Source organism: Triturus cristatus, chromosome 5_2 (genome assembly GCF_964204655.1).
Source record: "Triturus cristatus chromosome 5_2, aTriCri1.1, whole genome shotgun sequence".
NCBI lineage: Eukaryota > Metazoa > Chordata > Amphibia > Caudata > Salamandridae > Triturus > Triturus cristatus.
This window is the reverse complement of record NC_140588.1, coordinates 961,684,491-961,709,641: the sequence shown is the minus strand read 5'-3', so window position 1 is coordinate 961,709,641 and position 25,151 is coordinate 961,684,491. Positions and strand designations below refer to the sequence as shown.

General features: G+C 44.0%; 1 protein-coding gene across 2 annotated transcripts in view; it reads left to right on the top strand.

Annotated features, from left to right (window-relative positions):
• COL4A6 (collagen type IV alpha 6 chain) overlaps nt 1-24,693 on the top strand; it is an 847,824-nt gene extending 823,131 nt beyond the window's left edge. For both annotated transcript variants that reach the window (XM_085608162.1, XM_085608161.1), the window contains 3 exons: nt 7,511-7,702; nt 18,132-18,418; nt 21,048-24,693. In XM_085608162.1, the coding sequence (XP_085464288.1) occupies nt 7,511-7,702; nt 18,132-18,418; nt 21,048-21,308 (740 nt within the window). In that variant the 3' untranslated portion in view covers nt 21,309-24,693. The remainder of the gene's footprint in view (nt 1-7,510; nt 7,703-18,131; nt 18,419-21,047) is intronic.
• Nucleotides 24,694-25,151: the final 458 nt, after the last annotated feature.

Genomic DNA, 25,151 nt, shown 5'->3' with positions numbered 1-25,151 from the left:
GTGCAGATGCTGCCCAGAGTCTCGGAGGAGGACCGGGCTCTACTCTCCCAAGCTATTTCAGACGGGAGAGACGCAGCTGAGTGTGCCATTAGATGTAGCCTGGATACGACGGACTCACTGGGCAGAGGGATTTCCATGATGGTGGCCGTTCGTCGTCACGCCTGGCTGAGAACATCTGCTTTTTCGTGGGATGTCCAGGCTAACCTCATGGACATGCCCTTTGATGGCTCCCATCTCTTTGGAGACAAAGCGGTTACTGACCTTGAGTGTTTTAAAGACTTGCAGGCCACGGCCAAGTCTTTGGGCCTCACCACAACCCCTAGGGCCTTATCTGCTTTTCGCTCTTCTCGTGACTACGGAAGGGGCTATCAACCTCGCCAACCCTACTCTGGCCAGCAGGCCCTGCAAGTTCAGCAACGTCTACGGGTCTGTGGCCGCGGACCAGAAGTCGAGCCAAGCCACAATCCCCCTCCTCTACTGCAAAACCTTCCTAGTCTGATCCTCCAGATCACTCTCAGCCGGTTGGTGGTAGAGTACGCCATCATCTCCACCACTGGCAAGATATCACATCGGACAAGTGGGTATTGCAAAGAGTCCGAAGGGGCTATTCCCTCCCCTTCAGAACCACCCCTCCATCTATGCCCCCAGTGTACAATCTGCTGACGGAGGATCACTTTGTTTTACTCCGCGAGGAAGTCAAGACTCTCTTGGCCAAGGAGCTATAGAGAGGATTCCCGAGCCTGAAGTAGGCAGTGGTTGTTATTCCCGCTACTTTCTGGTCCCAAAGAAGGATGGAGGCCTTTGTCCTATCCTAGACTTCAGGGCCCAAAATTACTTCCTCAAAAAGGAGAAGTTCAAGATGCTCACCCTAGCTCAGGTCCTGTCTGCCCTGGACCCGGAAGCCTGGATGGTAACGCTGGACTTGCAGGATGCCTATTTTCATATCCCTATCCTACCTGCCAAACGTCGCTACCTGCGCCACGAACAGTTTCAATTTGCAGTGCTTCCCTTCGCCCTCATCAGCACACCTCGGGTGTTCACAAAGGTGATGGTGGTGGTCGCAGCCCATCTGTGGAGATCAGGGGTTCCAGTCCTCCCCTATCTCGACGACTGGTTGTTGAAGGCAGGCTCGCCCCACACAGTTGTCTCCCACCTCCAGACTACGGCGAACATCCTGCATTCGCTTGAGTTCACTATCAACGTGCCAAAGTTACACCTGAGCCACTCTCAGACGCTCACTGTCATTGGAGCGGTTCTGGACACGGTGCATTTTTGGGCCTGTCCTCTCGAACGGCGATTCCAGGATATTCAGGCTATGATACTGATTTTTCATCCTCTATCCTAGATTTCGGTGATGATGACTCTCAGGCTGTTGGGCCTCATGGCCTCCTGCATCCTGCTAGTGACCCATGCACGGTGGCTCATGCGGGCTCTGCAGTGAGACCTGATGTTCCAATGGGCACAGCATCGAGGAAATCCCACTGACCTGGTTCAGATTTCAGAGGGCCCTGCGAGAGACCTGCAGTGGTGGCTAACAGACCGCGGTTGGTTCAAGGCCGACCTCTCTCCCTTCCCCACCCAGATCTCACAGTAGTGACGGATGCGTCCCTTCTGGGATGGTGTTGGCCATCTGGGGGAGGTGGAGATCAGAGGACACTGGTCTCCAGCGCAAGCCAAGCTCCATATCAATCTGTTGGAGCTTCGGTTGATCTGACTGGCACTGAAAGCCTTTTTGCCATTGATAAATGGAAGGCTTGTGCAGGTGTTCACGGACAACACTGCCACCATGTGGTACTGCAACAAACATGGCGGAGTGGGGTCTTGGACTCTCAGTCAAGAGGCCCTGCGTTTCTGGACTTGGCTGGAACAACAGGGCCTTTCCCTGGTAGTTCAACACCTGGCCGGTTCTCTGAATGCCAATGCAGACGAGCTCAGCCGAAGGTGCCTTGCGGATCACGAGTGACGTCTCCATCCAGAGGTGGCACAAGGTCTCTTTCAGCGTTGGGGAGAGCCTTAGATAGATCTGTTCACTTCCAAAGAGAACACACAATGTCAGCTGTTTTAGCGTTGGAGTTTCCAAGGTGGCTCTCGCTCGGATACGCTTTTTGTCGCGAGTGGAGCTCAGGCCTTCTATACACCTTTGCGCCCATACCACTCCTTCCCAGAGTGCTCAAGAAGATTAGGACACAAGTTATTCTTGTGGCTCCTGACTGGGCACGGAGATTTCGGTATCCCGAGCTTCTAGACAGGAGCATCAAATCTCCGATCAGGTTGCCCCTTCGGGAGGATCTTCTGTAATAGCAGCAGGGGAGGGTCCTCCACCCAAACCTGTCCACTCTCCACCTTCATCCATGACGATTTAGCGCTGACAGTTGACAGCTTTTTACCTCCCTCCCGAAGTCTGTGAGGTTATTTTGGCAGCCAGGCTTCCCTTAACAAAATTGGTATACGCCTACCAGTGAAACAAATTTTGTAAATATTGTTCCCCCCTTCACCCTTTATTATGCCACAGTGAGACCTTAATTTGGTTCTCACTTTTCTGATGTGCATACCATTTGAGCCGCTGCACAACTTCCTTCTACGGCTGCTTACTACCAAAACAGCCTACTTAGTGGCAATAACATCTGCATGGAGGGTGAGCGAACTACAGGTACTGTCATCACAGCCTCTTTACCTGACAGTCTTCCCGTATAAAGTGGTGCTCCATACAAGGGCATCTTTTCTCCCTAAGGTGGTGACACCCTTTCACATGGGACAGTTGGTTACTCTTCCCACCTTCTATGCAGCACCCCACACCCTTCCAAGGAAGAGGAGTGTCTCCATCATCTGGACCCAAAAAGAGAGTTATCGTTCTATCTCGATCGAACTAAAGAGTTCCAGGTGGATGACCAGCTCTTTCTCTTTATAGTGTACGTGGGTACAAAGAAAGGGCATGCTGTCCAAAAGAGGACTATATCCTTCTGGGTTATCCTCTGTATCAAACTTTGCTACGCCTTAGCTAAGAAAGATCCCCTGAAGGGCTTAGGGCCCATTCCACCAGGGCAAAAGTGGCCACCACGGCTCTCCAGCGTGGTGTCCCTGTTTCTGATATCTGCCAAGCAGCCACGTGGGCATCGCCGCACATGTTTGCCAGACACTACTGCCTGGATTCCCAGGGTCACAGAGAAGGTCTGTTTGGTCGCTCAGATTTGCAGGATTTTCTGGTCTAAACCTTTCCGCAGTCCCTCCTCTGGGGATGGTATTGCTTGGGTATCTGTTCAAAGCGGCTAGATGTCTCTATCAGATGGACAAGTTACTTACCTTTAGTAACACCTTATCTGGTAGAGACATGATCTAGTTGCAGATTCCTTACCGACCAACCCATCCTCCCCACATTGCAGAATTGTTTTTAGTGTCAGGAAAGTTCTGCTTCAGGGCTCTAGCTGTTCATTTTTTAACACACCATGGTCAGTCACTTCATGGCTTCGCACATCTGGTATGTAAAGTCGTGAAAAGTACTGATGTCAGCACCCCGGAATGGCGGTTATATTGATGACACAGATGTCACAATGAGGACGACGACGTCACGCAGAGTCGACTGACGCCATCTGCCGTCGCACAGGGGTACTGCTAAGAAAAATCTTCCAGATCCAGTCTGACGCCTGGAAGTTCAAAGGTAAGGAATCAGCGGCTAGATCATGTCTCTACCAGATAAGGCGTTAATGAAGGTAAGTAACTTGTCCGATGTGCACTGAACAGGAAAAGAGAGAATTGCTTTGCATTTATGATATACGTACAATACAGAATGTGAGATAATTAATTCAGGCACTCAATGTGAGAGCAAAGACAGAGATTATAATGTAACAGACAGCCATATAAGAAATTTGGCATTTACCTACAGGATAGAATACTACAGGGAAGATGATGTGTTTGGTTTGCAGCACGTTGATTCAAAATTCTAACTTGCGTGTGGAGGTCTCCACCACCTCCTCTTCTGTATTTTATCTGCAGAGATTTCTGCACACAGTAGTAAATATGGGAGGGATGGGGGAATGGCTGGAACATGGAACATACTATAAAATGGGAAGAGTAAGGATAGGTTTAGGTGGGACATGCACATAATAGTAAGCCCATTGTAGAGTGTAGAGGGTGTGGCGTAATGGGCAGAGCTGCTGACTTTAGAGCCGGGGACCCAGGTTCGAGTCTTGATGTCAGCTCAACATCGTGTGATTCTGGGCAAATCACTTAATCTCCCGTGCCTAGGAACCGTGCCTAGAGACCCTCACGGGTAATTAGCCACGCTATACAAATCCAAGTATTATTATTATTGTTATTCACAAACTACACTTCTATAGGTACTACAGCCAAAATGGACACAAAGCCATCATAAATATGCACAAGTGAAGCACATATATTAAGGCTGTGAGGAAATGGAGTGTATTATATGGTGTGGTTGTAATACACTTATCAACCCCTTCAGGTCCAACAGGTTTCATCTGGAAAACCATCAGCTCCTCCCTCGGTAGCTATGGCACAGAGCAGCAAAGCTTACACAGCGAAACAAGTGTAAAGCATTTAAACAGCACCAAGACAATTGCAGAAAAATCAATACTACACTCAAGAAATCAAAATAACAATTTATAAAATTGACTGTAGTTTTATAAGAATTTGGACACAAGAACAAAAAAGATCCACCGGACAGTTCCAGAGATACTGATTTGACAAGCAATAATAAATCAAAGCAATTTCACTCAACCGCGCACAAGCCTTGGCAAAGTAAAGTAATTAAACATTTCAGAGAAAACGTAGGTAAGTGTCAATGCTGTTGGGTAGAAGTACTTGGGGCGACCAACTCTGGCAGGAAGCTAGTTAGGGGGACCAGCAAGGTCCTCAAGAACAGCTACCTTCTCAGAAGAAGCAGCCCTTCAGCAGTTCCTGGCACTTTATCTTTGTTGTAATGGATTCCTATGGAGTAGTCCTGATGCAAGGGATGCAGAATCCTGAAGATGCTCCAAGGATACTGTGGATGTGATGCGGTCGACGGGGGTCTTCCTGCAGGGATTCCTCGGTCCACGAAGGTGGTGAGGGGGTCCTGTTTGTAGGGTCTACTTCCCACAAAGTCCTCTATGGTCTGGCCGAAGTTCAGTCGCCACTGGACTTCCAGCCACGCAATGTGGCGGTCACAGGCCAATTGTTACTGGGACGATAACTTCCCTTCTGAGGGTCCCAGGAACTCTCCGACAGTATTACTGGGTTCAGCAAACGTGGGTGCGACTCTGTGTGTTGGTTCTTGGTCCTTGGTGTTACACAGCAGCAGTGGTAGCGGGTTGAAGACTTTGGGCTATCAACTTGCCCCAGCAGGCTTCTTCAGCAATTGTGTCCCTATGTTGCCATCAGGATGTCAGTCGACTAGCCCTTGGACGTTCACTTGGCTTGACTGGGGTATAGAGATGACTTCTCCTTAAACAGGACACGGCAGGGACAGTCCCTCTCTTCGCTAGCCACCAGGTGCAGCAGGTGTCGCCCTCGTCAGTGCAGCCTCTCTTTGCTGGTCCCTTGGTGCAGCAGGGCTGTCCTCCTTCAGTCCTTCTTTTGAGTCAGTCGAGATCTGAGTTCTGGGGGAAAGGGGTCCCCTATTTTATCTTCAGAATATGCCCTCAGGGTAAGATGCAGTTGGTAGCCAATGGCCTACCAGGTCTCCTCCCTCCTGATGACCACTTTCTGGAAAGTGTGGCATCTGGCAATCCTAGGATGCACCATTCTTGCCACTCCCAAGTTGACAATACCCCTCTCTCAGCACTCAGAGCTCCTTAGCCCACCCCCAAAGGTGTAGCTACCAAGGGGCTACACCATCCCCTCGCCTGTCCCCAGAGCCAGCATGTCCGCCTAAACAATAGAGCAGCCCCTCTCCCAAGTGTTACCCATTTGCCCTACAAAGACGGCTTCTCCCTTGAAGCTCGCTTTTCGGGCAAACATCCATGTGGCTTCATGCAGGAGGGAGGAAATCCTCTCTCCCATGCAAGTTATTATTTTGTCCTTTCCTAGGAGTCATTAGCACATCACCCTAGGAGGGCAGAAAGCTGTCTGCAAGACAAGCCCCTTGTACATCAGGTAAACGGACACTGGAAACCTGTGGCTACTAAAGTGGCAACTTCTAAAGTTGCACTTTTGCCCATCAGTAATATTAAATTCAATTTAAACATTAAATCAGATATAATGCTCTGATTCCTTTTGTACCAAACAGTACCAACCTTAGTAGTCCCATTCAGAAGTCGGTTGGGGTGATAGCCTGTAACTCTGTACTTGCCAATGGGGCTACTAGCCTTTCCACAGTAAAAATGATAATTGAGGGTTTTTACTGCTGAAATATATAAGAGTACGTTTCCTACTTTCTAAAATACAGGACCCTGCCTTAGGGCTCATTAGGCCTGCCATGGGGTGACTTACGTACATTTAAAAGGGAGGTTTGGGCTTTTCCATTACTTTAAATGTCAGCGTTGAGTTAGCAGTTTTAAACTGCCCTTCCAGTCTACAATGGGCAGACTGGGAGCCATGTTTTACTGTGTCGTACTCATGGGGGCACAACTTGTGCTGCAGTCCACGAGAAACACCTCAACCTACAAGCCCAGATACCCCTGGTACCATATACTAGGGATTTACCAGTAAGTTGGGTTATGGCAATTGGGGACCAGCCAATTCAACATACATCAGTTTAAGGGTCAGAGCACATGCACGGAGTCCTGTTTAGCAGGGCACAGGCATTTCAGCAGTACCTAGTAGTCGAAATTGGGGTAAATAGTGTGGTGGGGGGGTAAGCCAGCAAAAAGCTGGTTTCCTTACAAAGACATATTTGCATAAGTCAGGGAAATTCGAAGGAGAGAGTGAGTGTAGGAAATGGCTAATGAAGGATAGAAAAGAGTCTATATGTTGATGCCCACGATGAGGTTAAGAGGCACGTTTTGAGGAATATGTCATACTGGGACAAAGGCAGCATAGCATAAGTGTCTGTTTTATGCTTAGCACCAACCATTCATAGAAGATGCTAGATTATATAGAGGGTCCACTAGCATCGACACTTAGAAGATCGCCCAGGGATGCTAGAATGAGCAGCATCCCCAGAAAACATCAGACCTCTTTAAGAAGGCTACAGTTATACAGTGCAATAAAGTGCATTTCTCAACCACAAACTCTACTTAAATTGTATAGCGGATACACTAGGTATTCATTTCTTTGAAAAACTATTTAAGGTGATTTCACCCTAGAAACATGCAAGCCTTAACATGTAAATTACTTGTTTTACCTTTGAAATAGACATACACTTACAGTAAGGGGTGACATTTTAATCAAATGGTTTAAAAGCATAGGGCTGTAGAATCACTTTATTTCGTACATTGTAAATAATCTCTTTAAAGTGGATTTGCTGAAGAAACAAAGTTTTTAATGGTAGTTATCTCAACAAACTGAAAAATAAAGAAATATAAAATGTGAAATCCACGTTAATCCTATATGTTTTATGTAAACTTATGCTTAGGTGCCCCAGGGAAACAGGGTCCACTGGGTTTGCCTGGAATGCCTGGCCGGAGTGTCAGCGTGGGCTATACTTTAGTGAAGCACAGCCAATCTGTCCAGATCCCACTGTGTCCCCTTGGAATGGCCAAACTCTGGGAAGGATACAGTCTGCTGTATGTAGAAGGACAGGAGAAGGCTCACAACCAGGACTTGGGTAAGTTATTGAAATTATATTTGCAATATAACATTGTGTTCAGGTCAATTCTATGAAATTAAATGTTTCATCTGCTCTGTTATTGAGTGTCTCCACTTTGAATTTCCCATTGGAAATATAGAAGGTTTGGGGATACTGTCCTATTGGAAGTATTGTACCTCTACTAAGGAGTGCTAGTACTAAAAATAGAATAAAAACAGTTGCAACATGTCTCTCTGTACTTGTCTGCTGCAAGCACTACATCTACTTTTGGTATAAGCAGGGCTGTTTCTACTCTGCATGTTATTTTTCTTGCTTTTTAAAATGGGAACTTAAGTCCTCATTACATAAAATGTACTACCCACTGAGGTCACCAGTACATTTTGTAAAGCCTGTGACTAAGAAAGATATTACAATAAGTAATCCCTATCCTCCTTGGTTGACACCAAATAGTGCTGTGTAAACTGTTTTATTTCCAGTTTGGCTTTTCCACCTGGTTGTTTGCTACACCACTTGAAAATGTTGTCCTCTTGGTGACATGAGCACAGTGCTTAATTTGAGCCGGGGCTTTCCGGTGCTAAGCACCGGCACCTAATTGGTTTCGGGTGCTCGGCACCGGCACCTAATTGTCAACACCATACCTAGAACAGTCTACCACATGGTGGTGCTGCTCATCTAATTTAGAGATGAGCAGAACAACAGTTGTTTAGGAATGCAAAATACATATAAAATTGCAAATACCTGCCTCCCCAGCCATACGTTTAGCTTTAGGGACCTGGAAAAACCTAAACTGTCGCATTTACAAGCGAGAGAGGTGGTTAGTAGTTGTTTTGGCAGCGATGACAAGGGCGCTGGGTGGTGCAAGCTGCAGTGGCCTCCCGGTCAGAGCCCTGGCACTTAATATTTTACAAATTAAGCACTGCATGAGCATCTTACTGCTGTGCCTTGCCCATCAATTACAAGTGGTGCCTTTCATTCCACCATCATTTCCACATAATGCCAGGCAGAAGATACTGCCCAGGAATATGGACTGTGGGACTTTGCGTACGCCTCATGATGCAACGTTTGGTAAATTATTTAAGTCATGCGTTTACTTAAAACATGATATTAAATCTAAAGGAAAAAGGCTTGTGCAAGCCTCAGAAGCTAAATTTAGATAATGTGGCAAAAAACTGCCTTTTAAACATGTACTATTGTACATTTGAAGAAATCAAAGAAAGAAATTCTACCAGTTTTCATTACTTAGATTTTTATGACTAGGTTAGGTTTTCTAGAACGAACACGTATTTAATTCTTTTGGTTGCATGATGTAAATTATTGTGTTATTGAAGGGTCTTGATCACTATATGTGCATGTATGTTTTACATTATAGTATTTATATATTTCATCACATCTTCGATTTGCAACATTGTCCTGAGTCACCTTCTTCGTAGTGCACGGTTGAATAGGGCACTGGCGGTTTAGTGACCTATGTGCAAGGTATTGTGGGAGGTGCACAAGGTTTGGAGGCATGCTCCAAAAATGGTGCTGTAGCATAGCTGCACTTAAGTATGAAATGTTGAGGAATACTGCGAGAATGGACACTTAGTGCATGTAGACATCTATCCATTTCAAGGAATAGTTATAATATAGCAATTATAGCTGTTTGAAGAGCTACGTTTTTAATGCCCTCCAGATTTCAAAATAGTTGCAAATAACTCTTATTCTTGCTAGTAAACAGTTCCATAGCTTAGCTGTTTGAAGTCAGAAGGAGTTTCCCTCAGTTTCGAAAGAAACAATCAGGTAAAAACGAAGCCAGAAGTGGTCTGAATTGATGGTAGGTTCTCAGTTTTTGCTAGTTGTAAGAAAGTGGCTCTGTATATACTGCACCAAAGTAAGGTTCAGTGTGCACAGAGTCCACAGTCCCCAGAGGTTTGGTAGAGGTTAAAGTTAGATATAACCTTACTCTCTAAAGTGGTAGCTTGGTCGAGCAGTAAGGCAGTATCAGAGGACAGTGTAAAGCATTTGTTGTACACACTCAGTCAGCAAATGGTCTCACACACTCAAGAACTGAACTCTAGGCCAATTGTTTTGTATATAAAAATATATAGTTGTTTTATTTTAGAACCACAAGTAGGTATCAAAATACTTTCTCAGAATGAGATGCTTTAGTTAAATACTTTCAATAAGCAATAGACTTTTAAATGCAATAGTTACAGTTGTTGCAATAGGCAACACAAGTTAAACACAATTATAACATTGAGCTCAATGGGAATTTTAAAGTAAATGCAATTTCAATTACTTTGCGTATGATTTTCTTACTCAGGGTTGGATCCTGGATTCAGCCCTGGTGCATTTCCTGTAAACAGTTGAAAGAAATCGTTTTTGTTACACAGGCGATTTTTAAGGAATATTTGTATGTTTCAAAAATCGACACTTAAGAAGACTTTCTGGCAAAAACCAGGCAATGTTATCCTATGAAGGAAAGTTTAGTTATCGGAAAATTACAGTTGTAATTGCTTTGTAGGGTCAGTGCTGGGCACAAAGATCCAGCACTGGGATCTCTCCTGATACCAGGTGAGTAATTTAGTTTTCGTTGATCGGGTGAGTTTTAGTGAATATTTAAAAGTTTCAAAACTCGACACTTAGAAGAAATTCCTAGTGAAAACCAGTCAATGTTACTCTATGGAGAAAAAGTAAGTTAACGGCTTTCAGGCAAGTACTCAACTGGCAGAGTTCAGGTTCTTGGGATAGAGTCAGGGGTCTCCCTGGGTCAGGTAGGTACAGTTGTTACACCCTCAGCGGCACAGGGGCATCCGGGTGCAGAGAGAGTAGGCCCCCATGTTAGCCTAAGGCGGGTAGGGGGCCTTTGGTTGGTGGCTGCTTGCAGGCAGGCCACGCGGCTGTGGGAGCTGAGCTTCTGGTCACTTACACATGGCAAGTGGGGAAGAAAAATAGAACAGATGCTGCACTTCCAGGGGCACTCGGGCGGCTGGGTGCAGGGTGCTTTTGAGCCTTTGGGCGCTCAATGTATTTCAATGGGAAAGCTGCAAGACAAACAAAGGCTGCAAATTCGAGGACGGAGATTCTTCAGATGCGACCACCACTTCGAGAGGTAAGTTGGGGAGCTGTAGGTTAGGTAGGCACCCAGGAGTTGGGCACAGGGGGCCGGAGGGCGCCGGGTGCAGGGGTGTCTTTTGTCGTCGGGAAATCTTACCCTCTGCTGGTCGCGGTTGGGGGGTCCCCGGAGCTGAGGCTGCAGGCGTCTTCAGGAGCGTCCTTGGGTGCTGGATTCTTGGTCACAGTCGCTGGGGCGACGTCCTCGTCATCTTTGTTCACTCAGGCACAGGCCGGGCTCGGCAGGTACAGAGTGTGCTGGATTCGCGGTTCCTGGCCTGGCACCAGGGGTTGTTGCTTGTTGGAGAAGAACCACTGCTCGTGGGAGTCCCAGTCTTTTAGAGCAGTAAGGCAGTCAGGTCCTCCAGGGTTTTTGAGGTTGCTGACCACTGGAGACGCCGGGGTTTAGCAGGAGCAGGTTTGAGGGTCGACAGGCCTGTAGGGCTGGGGCCAAGTCAGTTGGTGTCGTCCTCTTGTTAGCAGCTGCATGGCAGGTCTTCTTTCTTCTTGTTCTTCTTCTTGTTTCGGAATTGGGATCTGAGGAAGGAAGGGTCCGGGCGCCCCTAAATACTAAATTTAGGGGTGTTACAGGTAGGTAAAGGTCAGGGACCAATGGGTCCCTTCCCTGGGGTGGGTACACCCCCTATCCTGCCACTCTCCAGTGGGAGGGGGGGCAGGAGCCTAGTCCTAATTGGGTAGGGCTCCCCATCCTCAAGATGGCAAGAGCCCGGAGTTGTGCTTCACGTCGCCTCCCCCACCTGAGGGGTGGGGTTGGCAGAGGCTGGCACACCCCCTTTCCTCACTTGGGTTTTCCCACCAGAGTGGGGGTCAGAACCGGTGGGGGCCAGATGCTGAGTGCAGCAAGTGGCCTGGAGAAGCTCACAAAGGCGGCATGCCTTTGAAGCTTCCCCTGCCCATCCTGGGGGAGGAGGCCTAGCACCTCGCCCAAGATGTGCATTGTTGCAGACCCACGAGAGCGGAAGGCTCTCTACCCAGGGGTCCAGCAACATGTCTGTTGGGTGGCAGCCTATGCAGCCTCTCAGTCAGGGCACGGGTTGTTGGTTAGTGTCAGGGGGTAACTCTAATTTGCCCACTGTCATGCATTTTACATTAAATCCCACACTGGCATCAGTGTGGGTTTAATGTGCTGAGAAGTTTGATACCAAACTTCTCAGTCTTCAGTGTAGCCATCATGGTGCTGTGGAGTTCGTGATGACGATTTCCCAGCACCATATACTCTTAATGGCAGCACTGCACTTACAGTGCCCAGTAATGGACCTGGGTACTGTAGGGATACAGGGCTCATGCACCTGTACCCACACCACTGGCATAGGGTTCCCAGCTAGAGGGGTGACTGAGGTATGCCAGGGCAGTGTGTTTGTGGGCATGGCACACAGGGATGTGTGACATGTCGACTCTGTTTTGTTCTGCACCAAGACACTCAGCCTGCAAGGGCAGTGTGTGTGTGTCGGGGCACAGGGCCTCTCAGGGTGGCACAATAAGTGCTGCAGTCCTTCGGGGCCTTCTCTGGTCACAGGGCTCTGGGTACCTAGGGTACCATTTACCGGGGCTGACATGTGGGCAGAGATGCCAATTGGATTTAGGCTTCACTGCAGTTTTAGGGAAGGAACACAGGCCCTGGGCACCTGATTGGCAGGAGCCCAGGGCACACTCAGTCAAAGTACTTCAGCAATTCAGCAAAAAGTGGGGGAATACCATGCAAGAAAGATGGCACTTTCTAACACTAGTACAACAATGACCTGGGTACTTAATGTGGCTGTGAGCTCTGCATATTGGTCTGAAAGTTATGAAGCAGATTTACTTAGCGTTTGCATCGCCCTTGTGTCACTCAAGGCAACGCAAGGGCTTATTTGTGATATATAAAGCAAAGTAAGGCCTGATTTACATGGCCTTGTATGGCTTTGTAACAAAATGCAACACAGTGCAGCAGCTTGCACTGTGTTGTGTTACATTTCTTAGTGGTAGGCGTTCCATGGGTGGAGCATGGGCGTTCCTGTGAATCCACCCATTGATTTCACGCAATTCCTAATTTCCTACGGTTTGTAAAGCTGGAATTGCACGGAATTGGTACCCCTACCACAGCGAGTTGTAATGAGGAGAAAAATATTGTTTTCTCCTCGTTATTTCCTATTTCCAAGTATGATACATTCTGCAAAGACAGAGGAAAATGCCTCTTTGGATTCTGTTTGTGCAGGAAGGTATCCCTTTCTACACAAAAACACTTCTGCCATTAACACATGGTGCAAGGATCCCTGCGTGCCAGCCCAGGGCGAGAGCTGAAGAGTGCTATATCTTAGTACATATTTCACTTTTCAGCTCTCACCCATTCACGCAACACAGCACAGCAACTTGCCTTGCTGCACTGCATTGCATGAATTCTTAATAAATCTGCCACTTATGTGTTTAGCTGCAGGTAACAAGCGTGGAGACAGAACAGGGAGATTTATGATCTAATATTGAAGTGAAGGAGTTATCTTGCAGATGCATTCTATAGCTTTTTAATCACTTAGTCAGATGCTAAGTCGTAGGAGTGGTCAGGATAGAGGAGCCCTGACTGATGGTGGCTAGCATAGGATCTGTGTGAGATTTTTATCTATTATCAGGTTAGATTGTTCACTTGAAGTCATGGGTGAGGGGAGTGACCATGTTTTTGGGTCATAAGTAGATCATTTCCCAAGGCAAGAATCTTAGTTTTGATGAGTTTAGTTTTTAGGTAATTCATTTGCTTCAGTGGTATTCAGCTAGGGCACATTGCCCAATACCAAAGGAACCCAGGTTATAAATGTAAATGTAAATGTAAATGTAAATATGTAAATGTAAAATGTAAATGTAAATGTAAATGTCAAATGTCAAGGTACTTATAGAGCGCACTGTCACCAGACAGCCACCTTGCGGTGTCGCCTTTGCGGTTTCCTGGCGCTGATACTCATACCGCTTTGGAACCCCTCCTGGCTTTCCCTGTGAAGTGTCCACTCCTGGGCACCCCCAGGGTGAAGCCAGGCATCCTTAGCGCTGTTGGGGCCGTTGTGGAGGCTAAGCAAGCTATTGCCCAGAGTTGCAGCGTGGGGCCCGTGATTAGAATAGGCACCGAGGCGAGAATAGACAGGTCCAAGGAAATTGAGCCCTAGCCCCGCCGAGGCGGGAATCGAACCCTGGTCCCTGGCCAGAACTCTGCTTCAGGGTCTGCCACTCTAACCATTGAGCCACACTCCTCCACCACAGGTTGGCTGGGCTTTACAGTTTCCGAATCATTTCTGTATCATTCACATAGTTGTTACATTGTGAAGAAAATAGGTCCGCTTCTTCATAGCGTAGGATGATAGAAAGCACTAAAGGCAACCAAAAGATCCAAAATGGGTGTCACTACTCAATCCGAGTACACAGTATTCTTATCCCATGCTGCAATTATTACTGATTCTGAGCTCTTATTTGGGTGGAATTCTGTTTTTATGTTGTGTGAGCTGATCATTCTGTTCAGTCTAGGATAATAGTTGAATTTAAGCAGGGTTGGCAATCAGCTTGTAAAGGAGAAGGCCATTTTAGATTGGGCAATGGATAGCAGGGAATGTTGAGCATGAGACAGATTTTAGGTCGAGCCAACTAGACAGTTCTTATTGTAGGCTTACCAAGAACATACAGGGCTTGTAGTTCACCCATTGCTTACCATTGAATGTGGCATTGTCACTCTCATTTACTAGCTACTTATTCAATGGTTTTCCTTGACCCAGCTTGTCCATCTCTTATGGAGCAAAACCTCTTTACCGTATCTCTGATTGGCTGGCTTCTATCATTCCACAAATCACTTTTTTGGACCTTTTTTTTTTACTTTTTGGTTATGCACTCCATAAGAGTGCATATGTTTTAATGCTATCTCCCCTGTGTGCTTCTGTTTACTCCCCTCATACTGCCCTGTGCTCTCTGTTGCTCTCCATCACCCATATGCCCCCTGCACTCCCCGTCGTGTTTCATTATGCTTCATGGTGTTCTGGCTTCACCTCCTCGTTATTCTCCCCCTCATGTGCTTCTCCCCAGCCCTGTCTTGCTCCCTTCCTCATGTGTCTCTTCCCACCACCCCACCTTTTGTTTTCCTTTAAGCCCCCAACCCATGTGGGAGCGACTTGAGAGAGACATTGGTAACGCAGCCTCATGTAAAATTCTTCTGTAAGTGGCACCACTCCGAAAGGTTCTTCAGGCTACCGCTGTGACAAGTCTGGATGCAGCCCAGCTTTGAAAAACCTGCCATGGCATCAAAGTACAAATACACCACCCACTCTAAAGAGGAACATCTACGGTTGGCAGGCCTTTTGTTACTCTTAAAACACATGCCATATAGTAGGTGTCAGTAAAATTTGCAAATGGGTCTATGGTAAAACAAAATACTGAATCAACACAGTAGAAAGGTTTGTGTGTTAACCCCTGCATAGAAGGTCAGTGATTTATTCCTTGCTTGGAAAAAAACATTTTATTTTGGATTGTTGCAAATTCTCAATATTTATTTGCTTTGGATCAGGGCGGTCATGGTGTTTAAGAAGAATGATGTGCTCTGGTGTTTTCTAATCATACATTGTTTGTGTCCCTGCATGTTTTGCAGGCTTCTTTTCACATTGCCTCTCTTGTCAGGGTATTTTCGTTCTGTAATCTTCACATGTTAGCAGATAGGTCATGTGGGCTACATAGCGAATGCGTCATGAAGAAGCATTGTTAAACAGTGCTTAGTTCACACCTCCTCCTTACAAAAACCTGAGGTGCTTCATTTCAGAATCACCCACTCTACTGGGTGAGAGCAAGTGCTTTCAAGACCAGGAGGTAAAGCCCACACCAGCCAGCTGATGGGCCGCAGTGCCAGGCAAAGAGCCCTTTCACGGGACTTACCCGATCCCATGCATTTTCATTTTATTCCCAAAGTTTGTTTTACATATTTTGCATGATCCCGGGCTAACATCAAATATGTTTTGTTGAAATCGTTTTATATGCTTGACACACAATTAAGTTTGTAGCGTATGGAATGTCTTTTTGTATAAACCGCTTGACTCGGAGTAATTTTCAGGGACTATATTCTACCTTTCCCATTTCTTTAATCCTATTTAAGCAAATCTTTCTTTTTTATGCCAGCTTCTTAATTATGAATTTTCTTTCTAGCTTTCTTTTGTATATTAATAATATTTTTCTTTTTGCTTAACTTTCTTATGTTCTGTCTTCGATTTACACCTTTTTCTTGGTTTGTATTTCTTCATTACCTATATAATCCTTTTATAATAACTATCTACAGGAACCTCTTATATTGTTGCCTTTGATCTTTCTTTTTCTCCTCCAACTTTTTAGCATATGCTTGTTAAACTGCTTGCGGTTTTGTGACAGGAAAGGTGCTGGTCACCTAAAACACAGTGAGCGAAGATGCTATTTAGTCATAGGAACGTGGTGTTGGGCTGTGGAAGTACCTTTAATATTTTTAAATAAGAGGCATATGCTTTTTACAAAAGCACCTTCCAATACTGGCCAGCTCCCCTCTACCCAAATAATAAGAGAAAGGTACCATACCTGGCAGCTCATATTTAAAGCTGCATTTATGCAACAAAACATTTTTTCTGAAGTTGCTGGTCCTAAAGCTAGTTTAAAGCTTGATTCAGCGTAAGCTTTGAAAGATTTAGCAAGGTCAAGTTTTCAATACTTTTATTGAGAGTGATTCCTGGGCACTTGGTTTCCCATTTAAATGGAAGATGATCATATTCGTGTTTATTAGCCATTTTACGTTTTGGCATTACGCTGGATTTTGTCCAGTTAACTATATCAACCTCGAAGCAGCTCCAAATTGCTTTACAAGCGATAGTTGGGAGGTCCGTGATTGCGTTGGATCAAGTAATATTATGTAACATTATCAGCAACATTTATCATTTGTATTCACAGGTACCAACCTTTATCCCTTTAATGTTATCATTTGCCCTAATCGATATGGCCTTAGAATCCAATGCCAGAGTAAATATTAAAGGCGACAAGGGCTCTCTTGTTTGGTGCATTAGCATATAACAAAAAGGTATGAAAACAGTTAATTCAATCCTACGTCAATTTAGCTAGAGCAGGATTTTGTCCCTTGACGGTTTAGCAGTGATGGCTGGTTGGTAGGGCAAGATGCGTGAGGAGTAAGTGGATGATGATGTGATCAATCTGAGCACATGATATTTGGCTGTAACAGAAGTAGGTAAAAAGGCATTTAGGATGTGTCCAGCTATGTAGGTAGGGCTGGTGCCCATTTCATATATTTGAACAATTTCTTGTTGTATATAGCAGGGATTTTGGTGTGGGCGATTCATGTTTGACAAGCCAGATTTTAAACTCACCTTGGAAGACCGGGATCTTTTAGCTTGATTGGAGACAAACTGTTAAATGGTCTGTATATGTTGATTGATAAGAGGGAGGTTTGTAGATGAGGGGAAAGGAGGAGGTCAAGGCATATTAGGGAGAAAGTTGGATGAGTAGTCGTATGCATCCATGTAGTGGCACAGTACTGGATAGATGGCTACTCCCACGGCCATCTCACTAGTGCATTTCCTCATGGGGATTTAGTAACCAGCAGGTATAGTTTCATGTAAGGTTGGTCTGGAATCATCTCCTCACCAGGCCAATGTCAGGCGTTTTAAACATTCGTGTGTTTTTGTTCGAAGCTGTTGTGTTAATGAGAACACTGGAGAGTTGGTGAGCGATACTCAATAACAAAGAGTCATTCTTAGTAAGTGATAGTCTTAGTTTAGCTTGATGGGTGAAAGGAAAGAAAACTGAATGGAAGGATGGGAGTAGAGGGAAGAGCGAGATGAGGCAGATTTTATACAGTGAGATTATGGTGGAGCCACTGTAGCAGTGTGTTTCTAAATATCTCACTTTAAAGACTGCTCCAAAGCTTAACTGGTTATTCATAGATGTGTTTTATAATCACTACCTACCCCCTGTTTTTTAAACAATATAGATGAAGCTGTTAAATTCCCTTTGAGACGGCTTCTGCAGAAATAAGCATATTTATGTGTCAAGCTTTCTTCTGGTATTAAAAACATCCCTACTGTAAATAATTTTGTCTCTTTACATTTTTTCAAGTTCATCAGCGTCTTTTTATGTTGTGTCGACCAAAGCTGAACATAGTATTTAAATAATGTTCTTGTATACGTAGTCAGTTGTAAGTTAGCGCACAAAAGCATGCTCAAAAGTCTTCAGTTATATCCTATCATGTCCTGTGGCTTTTAAATAAATTATGTCTTCACTGTGGGATTTGATAGTTCATAAATTGTTTTAGCATGAGAAAATCGATAAAATGTGCTTTAATGTGGCATTTCACCTTTTCTTGCAGGACTTGCCGGGTCATGCCTGCCGCGCTTCAGCACCATGCCATTCATCTATTGTAACATTAATGAAGTGTGCTACTTTGCCAGCAGAAATGATAAGTCCTATTGGCTCTCCACCTCTGCTTCTATTCCCATGATGCCCGTCAGCAGCACTCAGATTTCAGAGTACATTAGTCGCTGCTCTGTATGCGAGGTTCCATCGCAAGCAGTGGCTGTACACAGCCAGGACACGACGATTCCCAAGTGCCCAGAGGGATGGCGCAGTCTGTGGATTGGATATTCTTTCCTTATGGTAAGTCACCTTGGTGACTTTTATGTGTCGTTTTTCTAATCACTCTTCCAACTCTGTCACTTCTCCTTTCCACGTTGCCTAATTCTTGACCATGAAAGGGATGCATTGACACTGAGGTTGTTGAAAGTAGGCGACCATCATCTGTGTGGGTAAATATAGATCCAGTTGCCTTGCCGGTCATCTGCATTGTGGACCAACTGTTCATTGTCTCTGGCAGCTCACGTTCACGTATTCCGTTCGAGTATGAAGGCTCTTCTCCTAGAATTACAATTACTTATTTGGGTTTTAGTTGCAAGCAAGTCTCTTTTTTTCTTTGTTTCAGAGGTGGTGTTGTTTTGGCACCTCAGCTGTTATATATACATAGTTGTTTGTAGGTCGAGCCTAGCTGCAGCGCGCATGCGCTGCTCGCTCTGCGAGGCATGCTGTAGTCGAGTATGCTTTAGGAAGCCTCGCTTACTCACCTCCCATATTTTTCATTGGCTGGTGTCCTTGTCCTTGGTAAACACTGGCTTCCGATTCATTATGAGGCTACTAAGTCCCGCCTTGGTACCGCCCTGTCTCCATTTGTTGCCACCCATAAGGACTGGACCTTTTACTTCGCTCCTAACATGGCATGCTTTATCTAGTGGGTGAGCATCATTTAGTTTATTGACAATGGCGGCTGCTCTTTTTTTGTTGTATGTTCATACTGAGCGCGGCGCCCACTTCAGGGACTCCGCGCTCCATTTATTTATTTATTTTTACTTTAATTCGGAGCGCTGCACCCGCTTCAGGGACACCACGCACTTTCTTTTTTACAATGCCAGAGGTTAAAAACTCGCAATTGCGACACATATAGCATTGTAAATGCTTGTTCGTTTCTTCGCCTCAGTTAGTCTCTGGGGAATCGTTGTCAGGGCAGGTGAGTGGGCGGGACGCCTCTCTCACATCAGCATAATACCAGGGGAACATATTTCTGATGACTGTTATTGGTACTCATTTGTCTTTACAATACTTTGTTATCCATTTAACCACTTTATTCACGCTCCCCTCCACTCAAGCACCTCACACAGGACACATTTTTGGTCATAAAATGGAATCCAAAAAACGCGCCCAACTTGCAGACAGTAATGCTGCTTCAAATGGCAAGTTGTATGTTCACTCATTGTTATCCAGCAGAACTGTATGCGTGCATTATCGACCTTCGAAGGAGAAAAGAGTGAGGTCAGCCCCATGGGGATTCGAACCGATGACCTATGGTGTGCAGGGGTTTACAGCTGAAGAATTAACCATCTGAGCCCTGTCACCAGAAGAGCTAGATTCCGTCACTGTCAGTGTGGACCTGCACATTTCTTTCTGTGCGTGTCTTTGGGTGTATTCTGTATGGACTGTGTCTCGGGTCATTACACCCCTTAGCGTGGATTTGTGTAATTATCCAAATACATTTGTTTGTATTGTTTGTGTATGTCTGTCTGACAGTAGGTGCGAGTTTCCCTGAGGGTCTGAAATGTATACGAATGTATGTGAGTCCGAGATAGTGTGATGAGGTGCCTGGATGTATGTATGTCCGTGTGGGTATGTCTGCATGTTTCTTTGTGTGCCTCAGCGTATATCTGTGTGTCCCAGTGTAAACTATGTGTTTGAGCGTGTATCAGTGGGTGGATGAGTCTATTGGTTTGAGTGCAGCCTGTGTCCATGTTTCTCTGATATTAACCCAAACATTAATGGCTCGAAGTACACAAGTTTAGCTAATTCCAAGTCAGTTACCAGTTGGCTAGTGAACGCTAAATATTAGGAATGCAATGTACAAAAGACAAAAAATGTTGTGGTTGCGAAAACTTGTGCGCAAACCAACTACTTTGAAATTTGCATGAAATTGCAATTACTAAATTGAAAGTCACAGCTGCAGTGTACCAAACAGTTGCAATTAGTGAATAGTTACAAAAAGTGGATTTCCCAGTCACAAATTACCATCAAGTGAAAGCAGCTGGTAACAAGGTGCAAACTATAACAAGCATTTGCAATGCAATAGGTCTCGCATTTGTGAGAGTTTAAGTTATTAACATTGTAAACGACAATGTCTTTTATTTATGTTTTAAAAACCAAAACATAAATAAAAGGCATTATCATTTACAATGCTAATAGCTCAAACTTTCTTCAGTCATTACTTTGCCTTAACTTGAACAAAATGATTTGTGAATGCGGTTAGTGAAACATGGCATTCTTGTGCACAGTATAATAAAAATCCACATTTTCAGTAAGTAAAATGGTATGTTTGACTAGTGTAAACTGCAGACCCTAGTTAAAGGCATTAGGACGAAAGTCACTTGCAAAAGTTGGTTAAGCCCTGGCACACTCTCTAGATCGCTTCTAGATTATCATTCTAGCCAATTAGAGGTGCTCCAGGTCATGATGGTTTTGGTGCACTGTGAGAATAGTATACGGACAAACAAACGCTATCTAGTAGTTTGGCTGGAGAGAGATTGTAATCCATCTTGGTGGAGAGTTTTTCTATGTAATTTGGACCAGAGACTTTTACTTGGTAGGTGGTATTTAAAATGATACATTTACTGAAGTTGACCCGCTGAACATTGAAATTCTGTGTGGTAACAAGACTGCTTTCTGTAACCAAATTTCTTTTTTGTCTTAGCACACTGCTGCCGGTGCAGAAGGTGGTGGGCAGTCCCTGGTCTCGCCGGGCTCATGTCTCGAGGATTTTCGTGCTACACCTTTCATTGAATGCAATGGCGCCAGAGGAACCTGCCATTATTTTGCAAACAAATACAGCTTTTGGTTAACCACGGTGGAAGAATCACGTCAGTTCATTGGTGCACCACCCTCAGAAACACTGAAAGCTGGACAGCTCCGAACGCGTGTGAGCCGATGTCAAGTGTGTATGAAGAACTTGTAGAAAGAACATGAAATACAACCTTATAACTTAAGACTTGAAAACAAACCTCAAAAATGTTAAGGAAGCTGATGAATTGATTGACCCATCAGGTCTGCTTCAAAGCTTAGAACAGACCGGGACTTCGCAACAATTGGGAGAGAGAAATGTTGTTGTAATGGCATATGTGGATGAGATATGCTACATTGCATAGTGAAGGAGGGACAGGCTCATGCCATGGGATCTCCGAGTGTTATTCAGAATGGTGCTATTCCCTTTGGTTTCCAGTGTTGTACAATTCATGGCTACCTCAGAAAGTCTATCCTGTATCTTCTGAATTAAATACAATGTACTGTCCACTCCCCAAGTAATGAGGATTCCTGCACTGAGCATCTTGAACAATGGAGGTGTTCTTTCCTGTTTATTGTGCTTTCCTCCAAAGATGACCAGTACGCAGAATGCATTCGCCAACCATGCATGGGCATCAATGTCACTAGACAAATCGTTCGTCAATTTATTACTATACCATGCTGGAAAGGTAGTGGAAATGGTGTGAAAAGTCGCATGTTTATTGAGGCAGAATATTTGATTATCATGCTGCAAACTGTAAATAATGAATGCAAAACAAAGAAACCCGGGTTAAGATACATTAGAGGCAGACGTGTACTTCAGGAGGTGTGAACTTAAATAGGGCAGCTCGTTCACTCTGCAAAGTTTACGGTCAGCTGTGTCGGCTGCACATATTTGATTCTATTCCTACAAAGTCGTAGCGGGTGGGAGATAATTCAAATTATCTGAACCTTGGTGAAATGAAAGTCGTGGTTCTATTAAAGACACTGAGGCTAGCTAATATTATGAATGCAGCTAATTAAATACAAAGAAAGAGTTTGAAATTTAGAAATGTCCCAGAAGTAGTTGAAACACTAAGCAGTCTCCTTCAGTTTTGTCAGTACACTTAAACTCCAGTACACTTAAACTCCAGTGCAAAGAAACATTTCCTATAATCTTTTGCACCTTATCGAGCCATCAACCGCATTTCTTTCCCATTGTTCCTCCTACATTGCATCGTTCACGTATCAAACTGGAAAAAAACGAATACACTGAGAAAATCCTTAATTCAAGACATTATTTCAGAGTGGGATAATGTCAGCATTTGTACATTTAATAAAATCATGATTTACTTCCTGCTGAACTGTAGAAAGGCAAGGTGGCTAACATTATGTCTGTTCAAGGCCTTGCCACAGCCTGGGCAGTAGCACTTGTACTCTTCAAAGAGAAACTTTTCCTTCAGTTATTTAAACATCTAACCCCAAACAACCTCTCATTTTCATTTATTGAGAAAAAAGGGTACATATTACTAGATATCAAGATATTATTCTCCAGGAGTGACCTGTAGTGTCTTCACATCTGAAGCCCATTACAAGACAGCAGATGTTGCAACTATTTAAATTCCATGTTAATCTTTTAAAATTCAACGTCTGGTTACATAGAGTCTCCAACAGACGTAACAGACTCTGCCCACCTCTCACAGTATAATGTTGTGTAGGCAGCCTCACACTTCTCAAAAACTTCTTGACATACACATTATGACTTACTGAGAGACCATAAACCATCTTGCAATGTACTAAATGTTTGCACATTAATTGTTTCATACAATAAAACCCTTTTCATGCAACCCTGTGAAATAATATATCACCTCTACAATAAATGCCATAACTCCAGACACCAGCATATCTATTTCCTATAAGCCCATCTTAATCTGTGCTTTTTTGCTGAGGTCCAAGACCATACAGTGAATTTGTTATTCTTCTGCAAAGACCCTGACACCAGCCAACTCTCTGAAATCTGCCAACCCACCTGATCTGACTACCCTCGAGAACTAATTTGGGGACATCTCCACTGGACTTATCACCACTTAATGGAATACAAAGGGATAATCCTTTTCTCCTTCAAACACAATCAGACCATCAATTCATTTTCTATGCAGGTGTTTTTTTAGTTGGCCATATTCTTCACCCGACCTTTGAGACTAGATTCCTCTATAAAACGCCAAAACTCTGTTTTCATATTTAAACGCAGTGATGCTATGCAATACTTGCTAAAAATAAGTGACTCAACCAAACTACTACCTAAATTTACACCAATGTTTGCTTTTCACCTGAACTTAAAGTTAGCATTTTTGGGATTGTTCTTACTTTCCGAGATTCTGCATGATGTATGTTGTTATCCTACCAATACCTCACTCATTTACAATCTCAACCTTTAATTTTCATGAGGCATTTAATCCACCATTGTAAAACACATGGGATCAGGTTACTGAAAGAAGACCGGAGACTTATGACTGCTTATGAAATCTCTTGGACTATTTTGAGGTTTTAAATTCTTTCATTGTTTTTTTGGCTGCTGTAAGTAGTAATTTTAGCAATAAAAGAGTTCTATGCCTAATGTTAGCAACCGTGCCTTGCCATCACACACTGCTTTTAGTTCTGTTTTGTGAAACCATTTAGATTTTACCAACACTAGTCATGGGAGGTGAGGATAAATTTAAGGGCCCAAACACCATGCAATGTATAAGAGGTCATTTTCTGTAGTGATGAGTAGTAAAGATGGAGGACTGAATTGGCAGCATAAGATATTGAGAGTAAGTGAGGACACTTTGTGTCTGTTGAGTTGCCTGCCAGAATTGGTATTGCTTGTGAATCTCACCATATGTTTGATATATTTTCACACTGCTCTTTTTTAACCCACCATTAGGTTAATGTAAATTCAAAACATGCCTTTTACGTTAAGGCACTTGAAGAAATTCAAAAACCTTTACCAGAAGTGCTAAAATTGTCTTTATAGAAGTTATATTTGTGGTGACCTTAATGCAGTTTTGTTTTTGTGGCTGCCTCTTTCATTTTAGAAGCAATTTTCAAACCACTAGAATTGTCTAGCCTTTCCGAGGTAGCCTTGGTGCTATTGTTGTTCCTCAAGTTTGTGTATATTTTTAATAGAAAGCCCAACACCAATTTCTGTCACCGGCAGTCTCTTTTATTAAAAGATAACCCCGCAAAGGGTTGGATGTAAATTTGTGACTGCTAGATTGTGCTACCTGTGTGCTACCTTATTTGTACCTTTCATTGTTAAATAGGCTATTAAGTCCACAATAGTTTTTTATATTACACTAAAACATTTATTTACAGTATTCCCTGAGGGTGTTATTACAGATCCGAAACTACTGATTTTATTTCCCAAAAGGCAATACTGTTAGCCAGGAAGCAAAAGGAGGTATTACACTGAAGTCTGAAAATAAGATTTTCAACTTCTGCATACATAGCTAAATTGTGTAAGACTTTGAGCACACTAATCTTACAGAATTGGCAACAACAAATGTGCACATTTTAAATAAAAGTGATTTTAAGATTGACCTGTTGACTTCGTCCTCTTTTGACATCGTCCTTCCAGGAAATATATTTGTCTAATTTTTTTTTAAAGAAGTTCTAGATAAGTCATAAATTATCTTTTTTCATTAAACTCCTCTCAAGTTATTGTTCAGGATTTAAAATCCCTCTTCTCATCTGTATTTTGCTAGGATTTCAGCTTCTAGCCATGTCCTGGGTCCCTCATTTTCCCAACATGTGGGTCTTTTTTTAACTGTCTCTGGTATTGGAAACTGCTTCTTAAATTTGTTTGAATTGCAGATATGTGCTGCTGGTACTGCTCAAGGGTTACTGCATATTTGTAGCGATGCGCCGTATCTCCTGGGAATTACAACCTGATTCTGTTGAACTAATCGTCCATATCTGATAGAGACTACTAGCCACAGATTCCTTCACATAGAATTATCCCCAGGCGTGAGACTGGATCCGGAAACTTTTTTGCCAC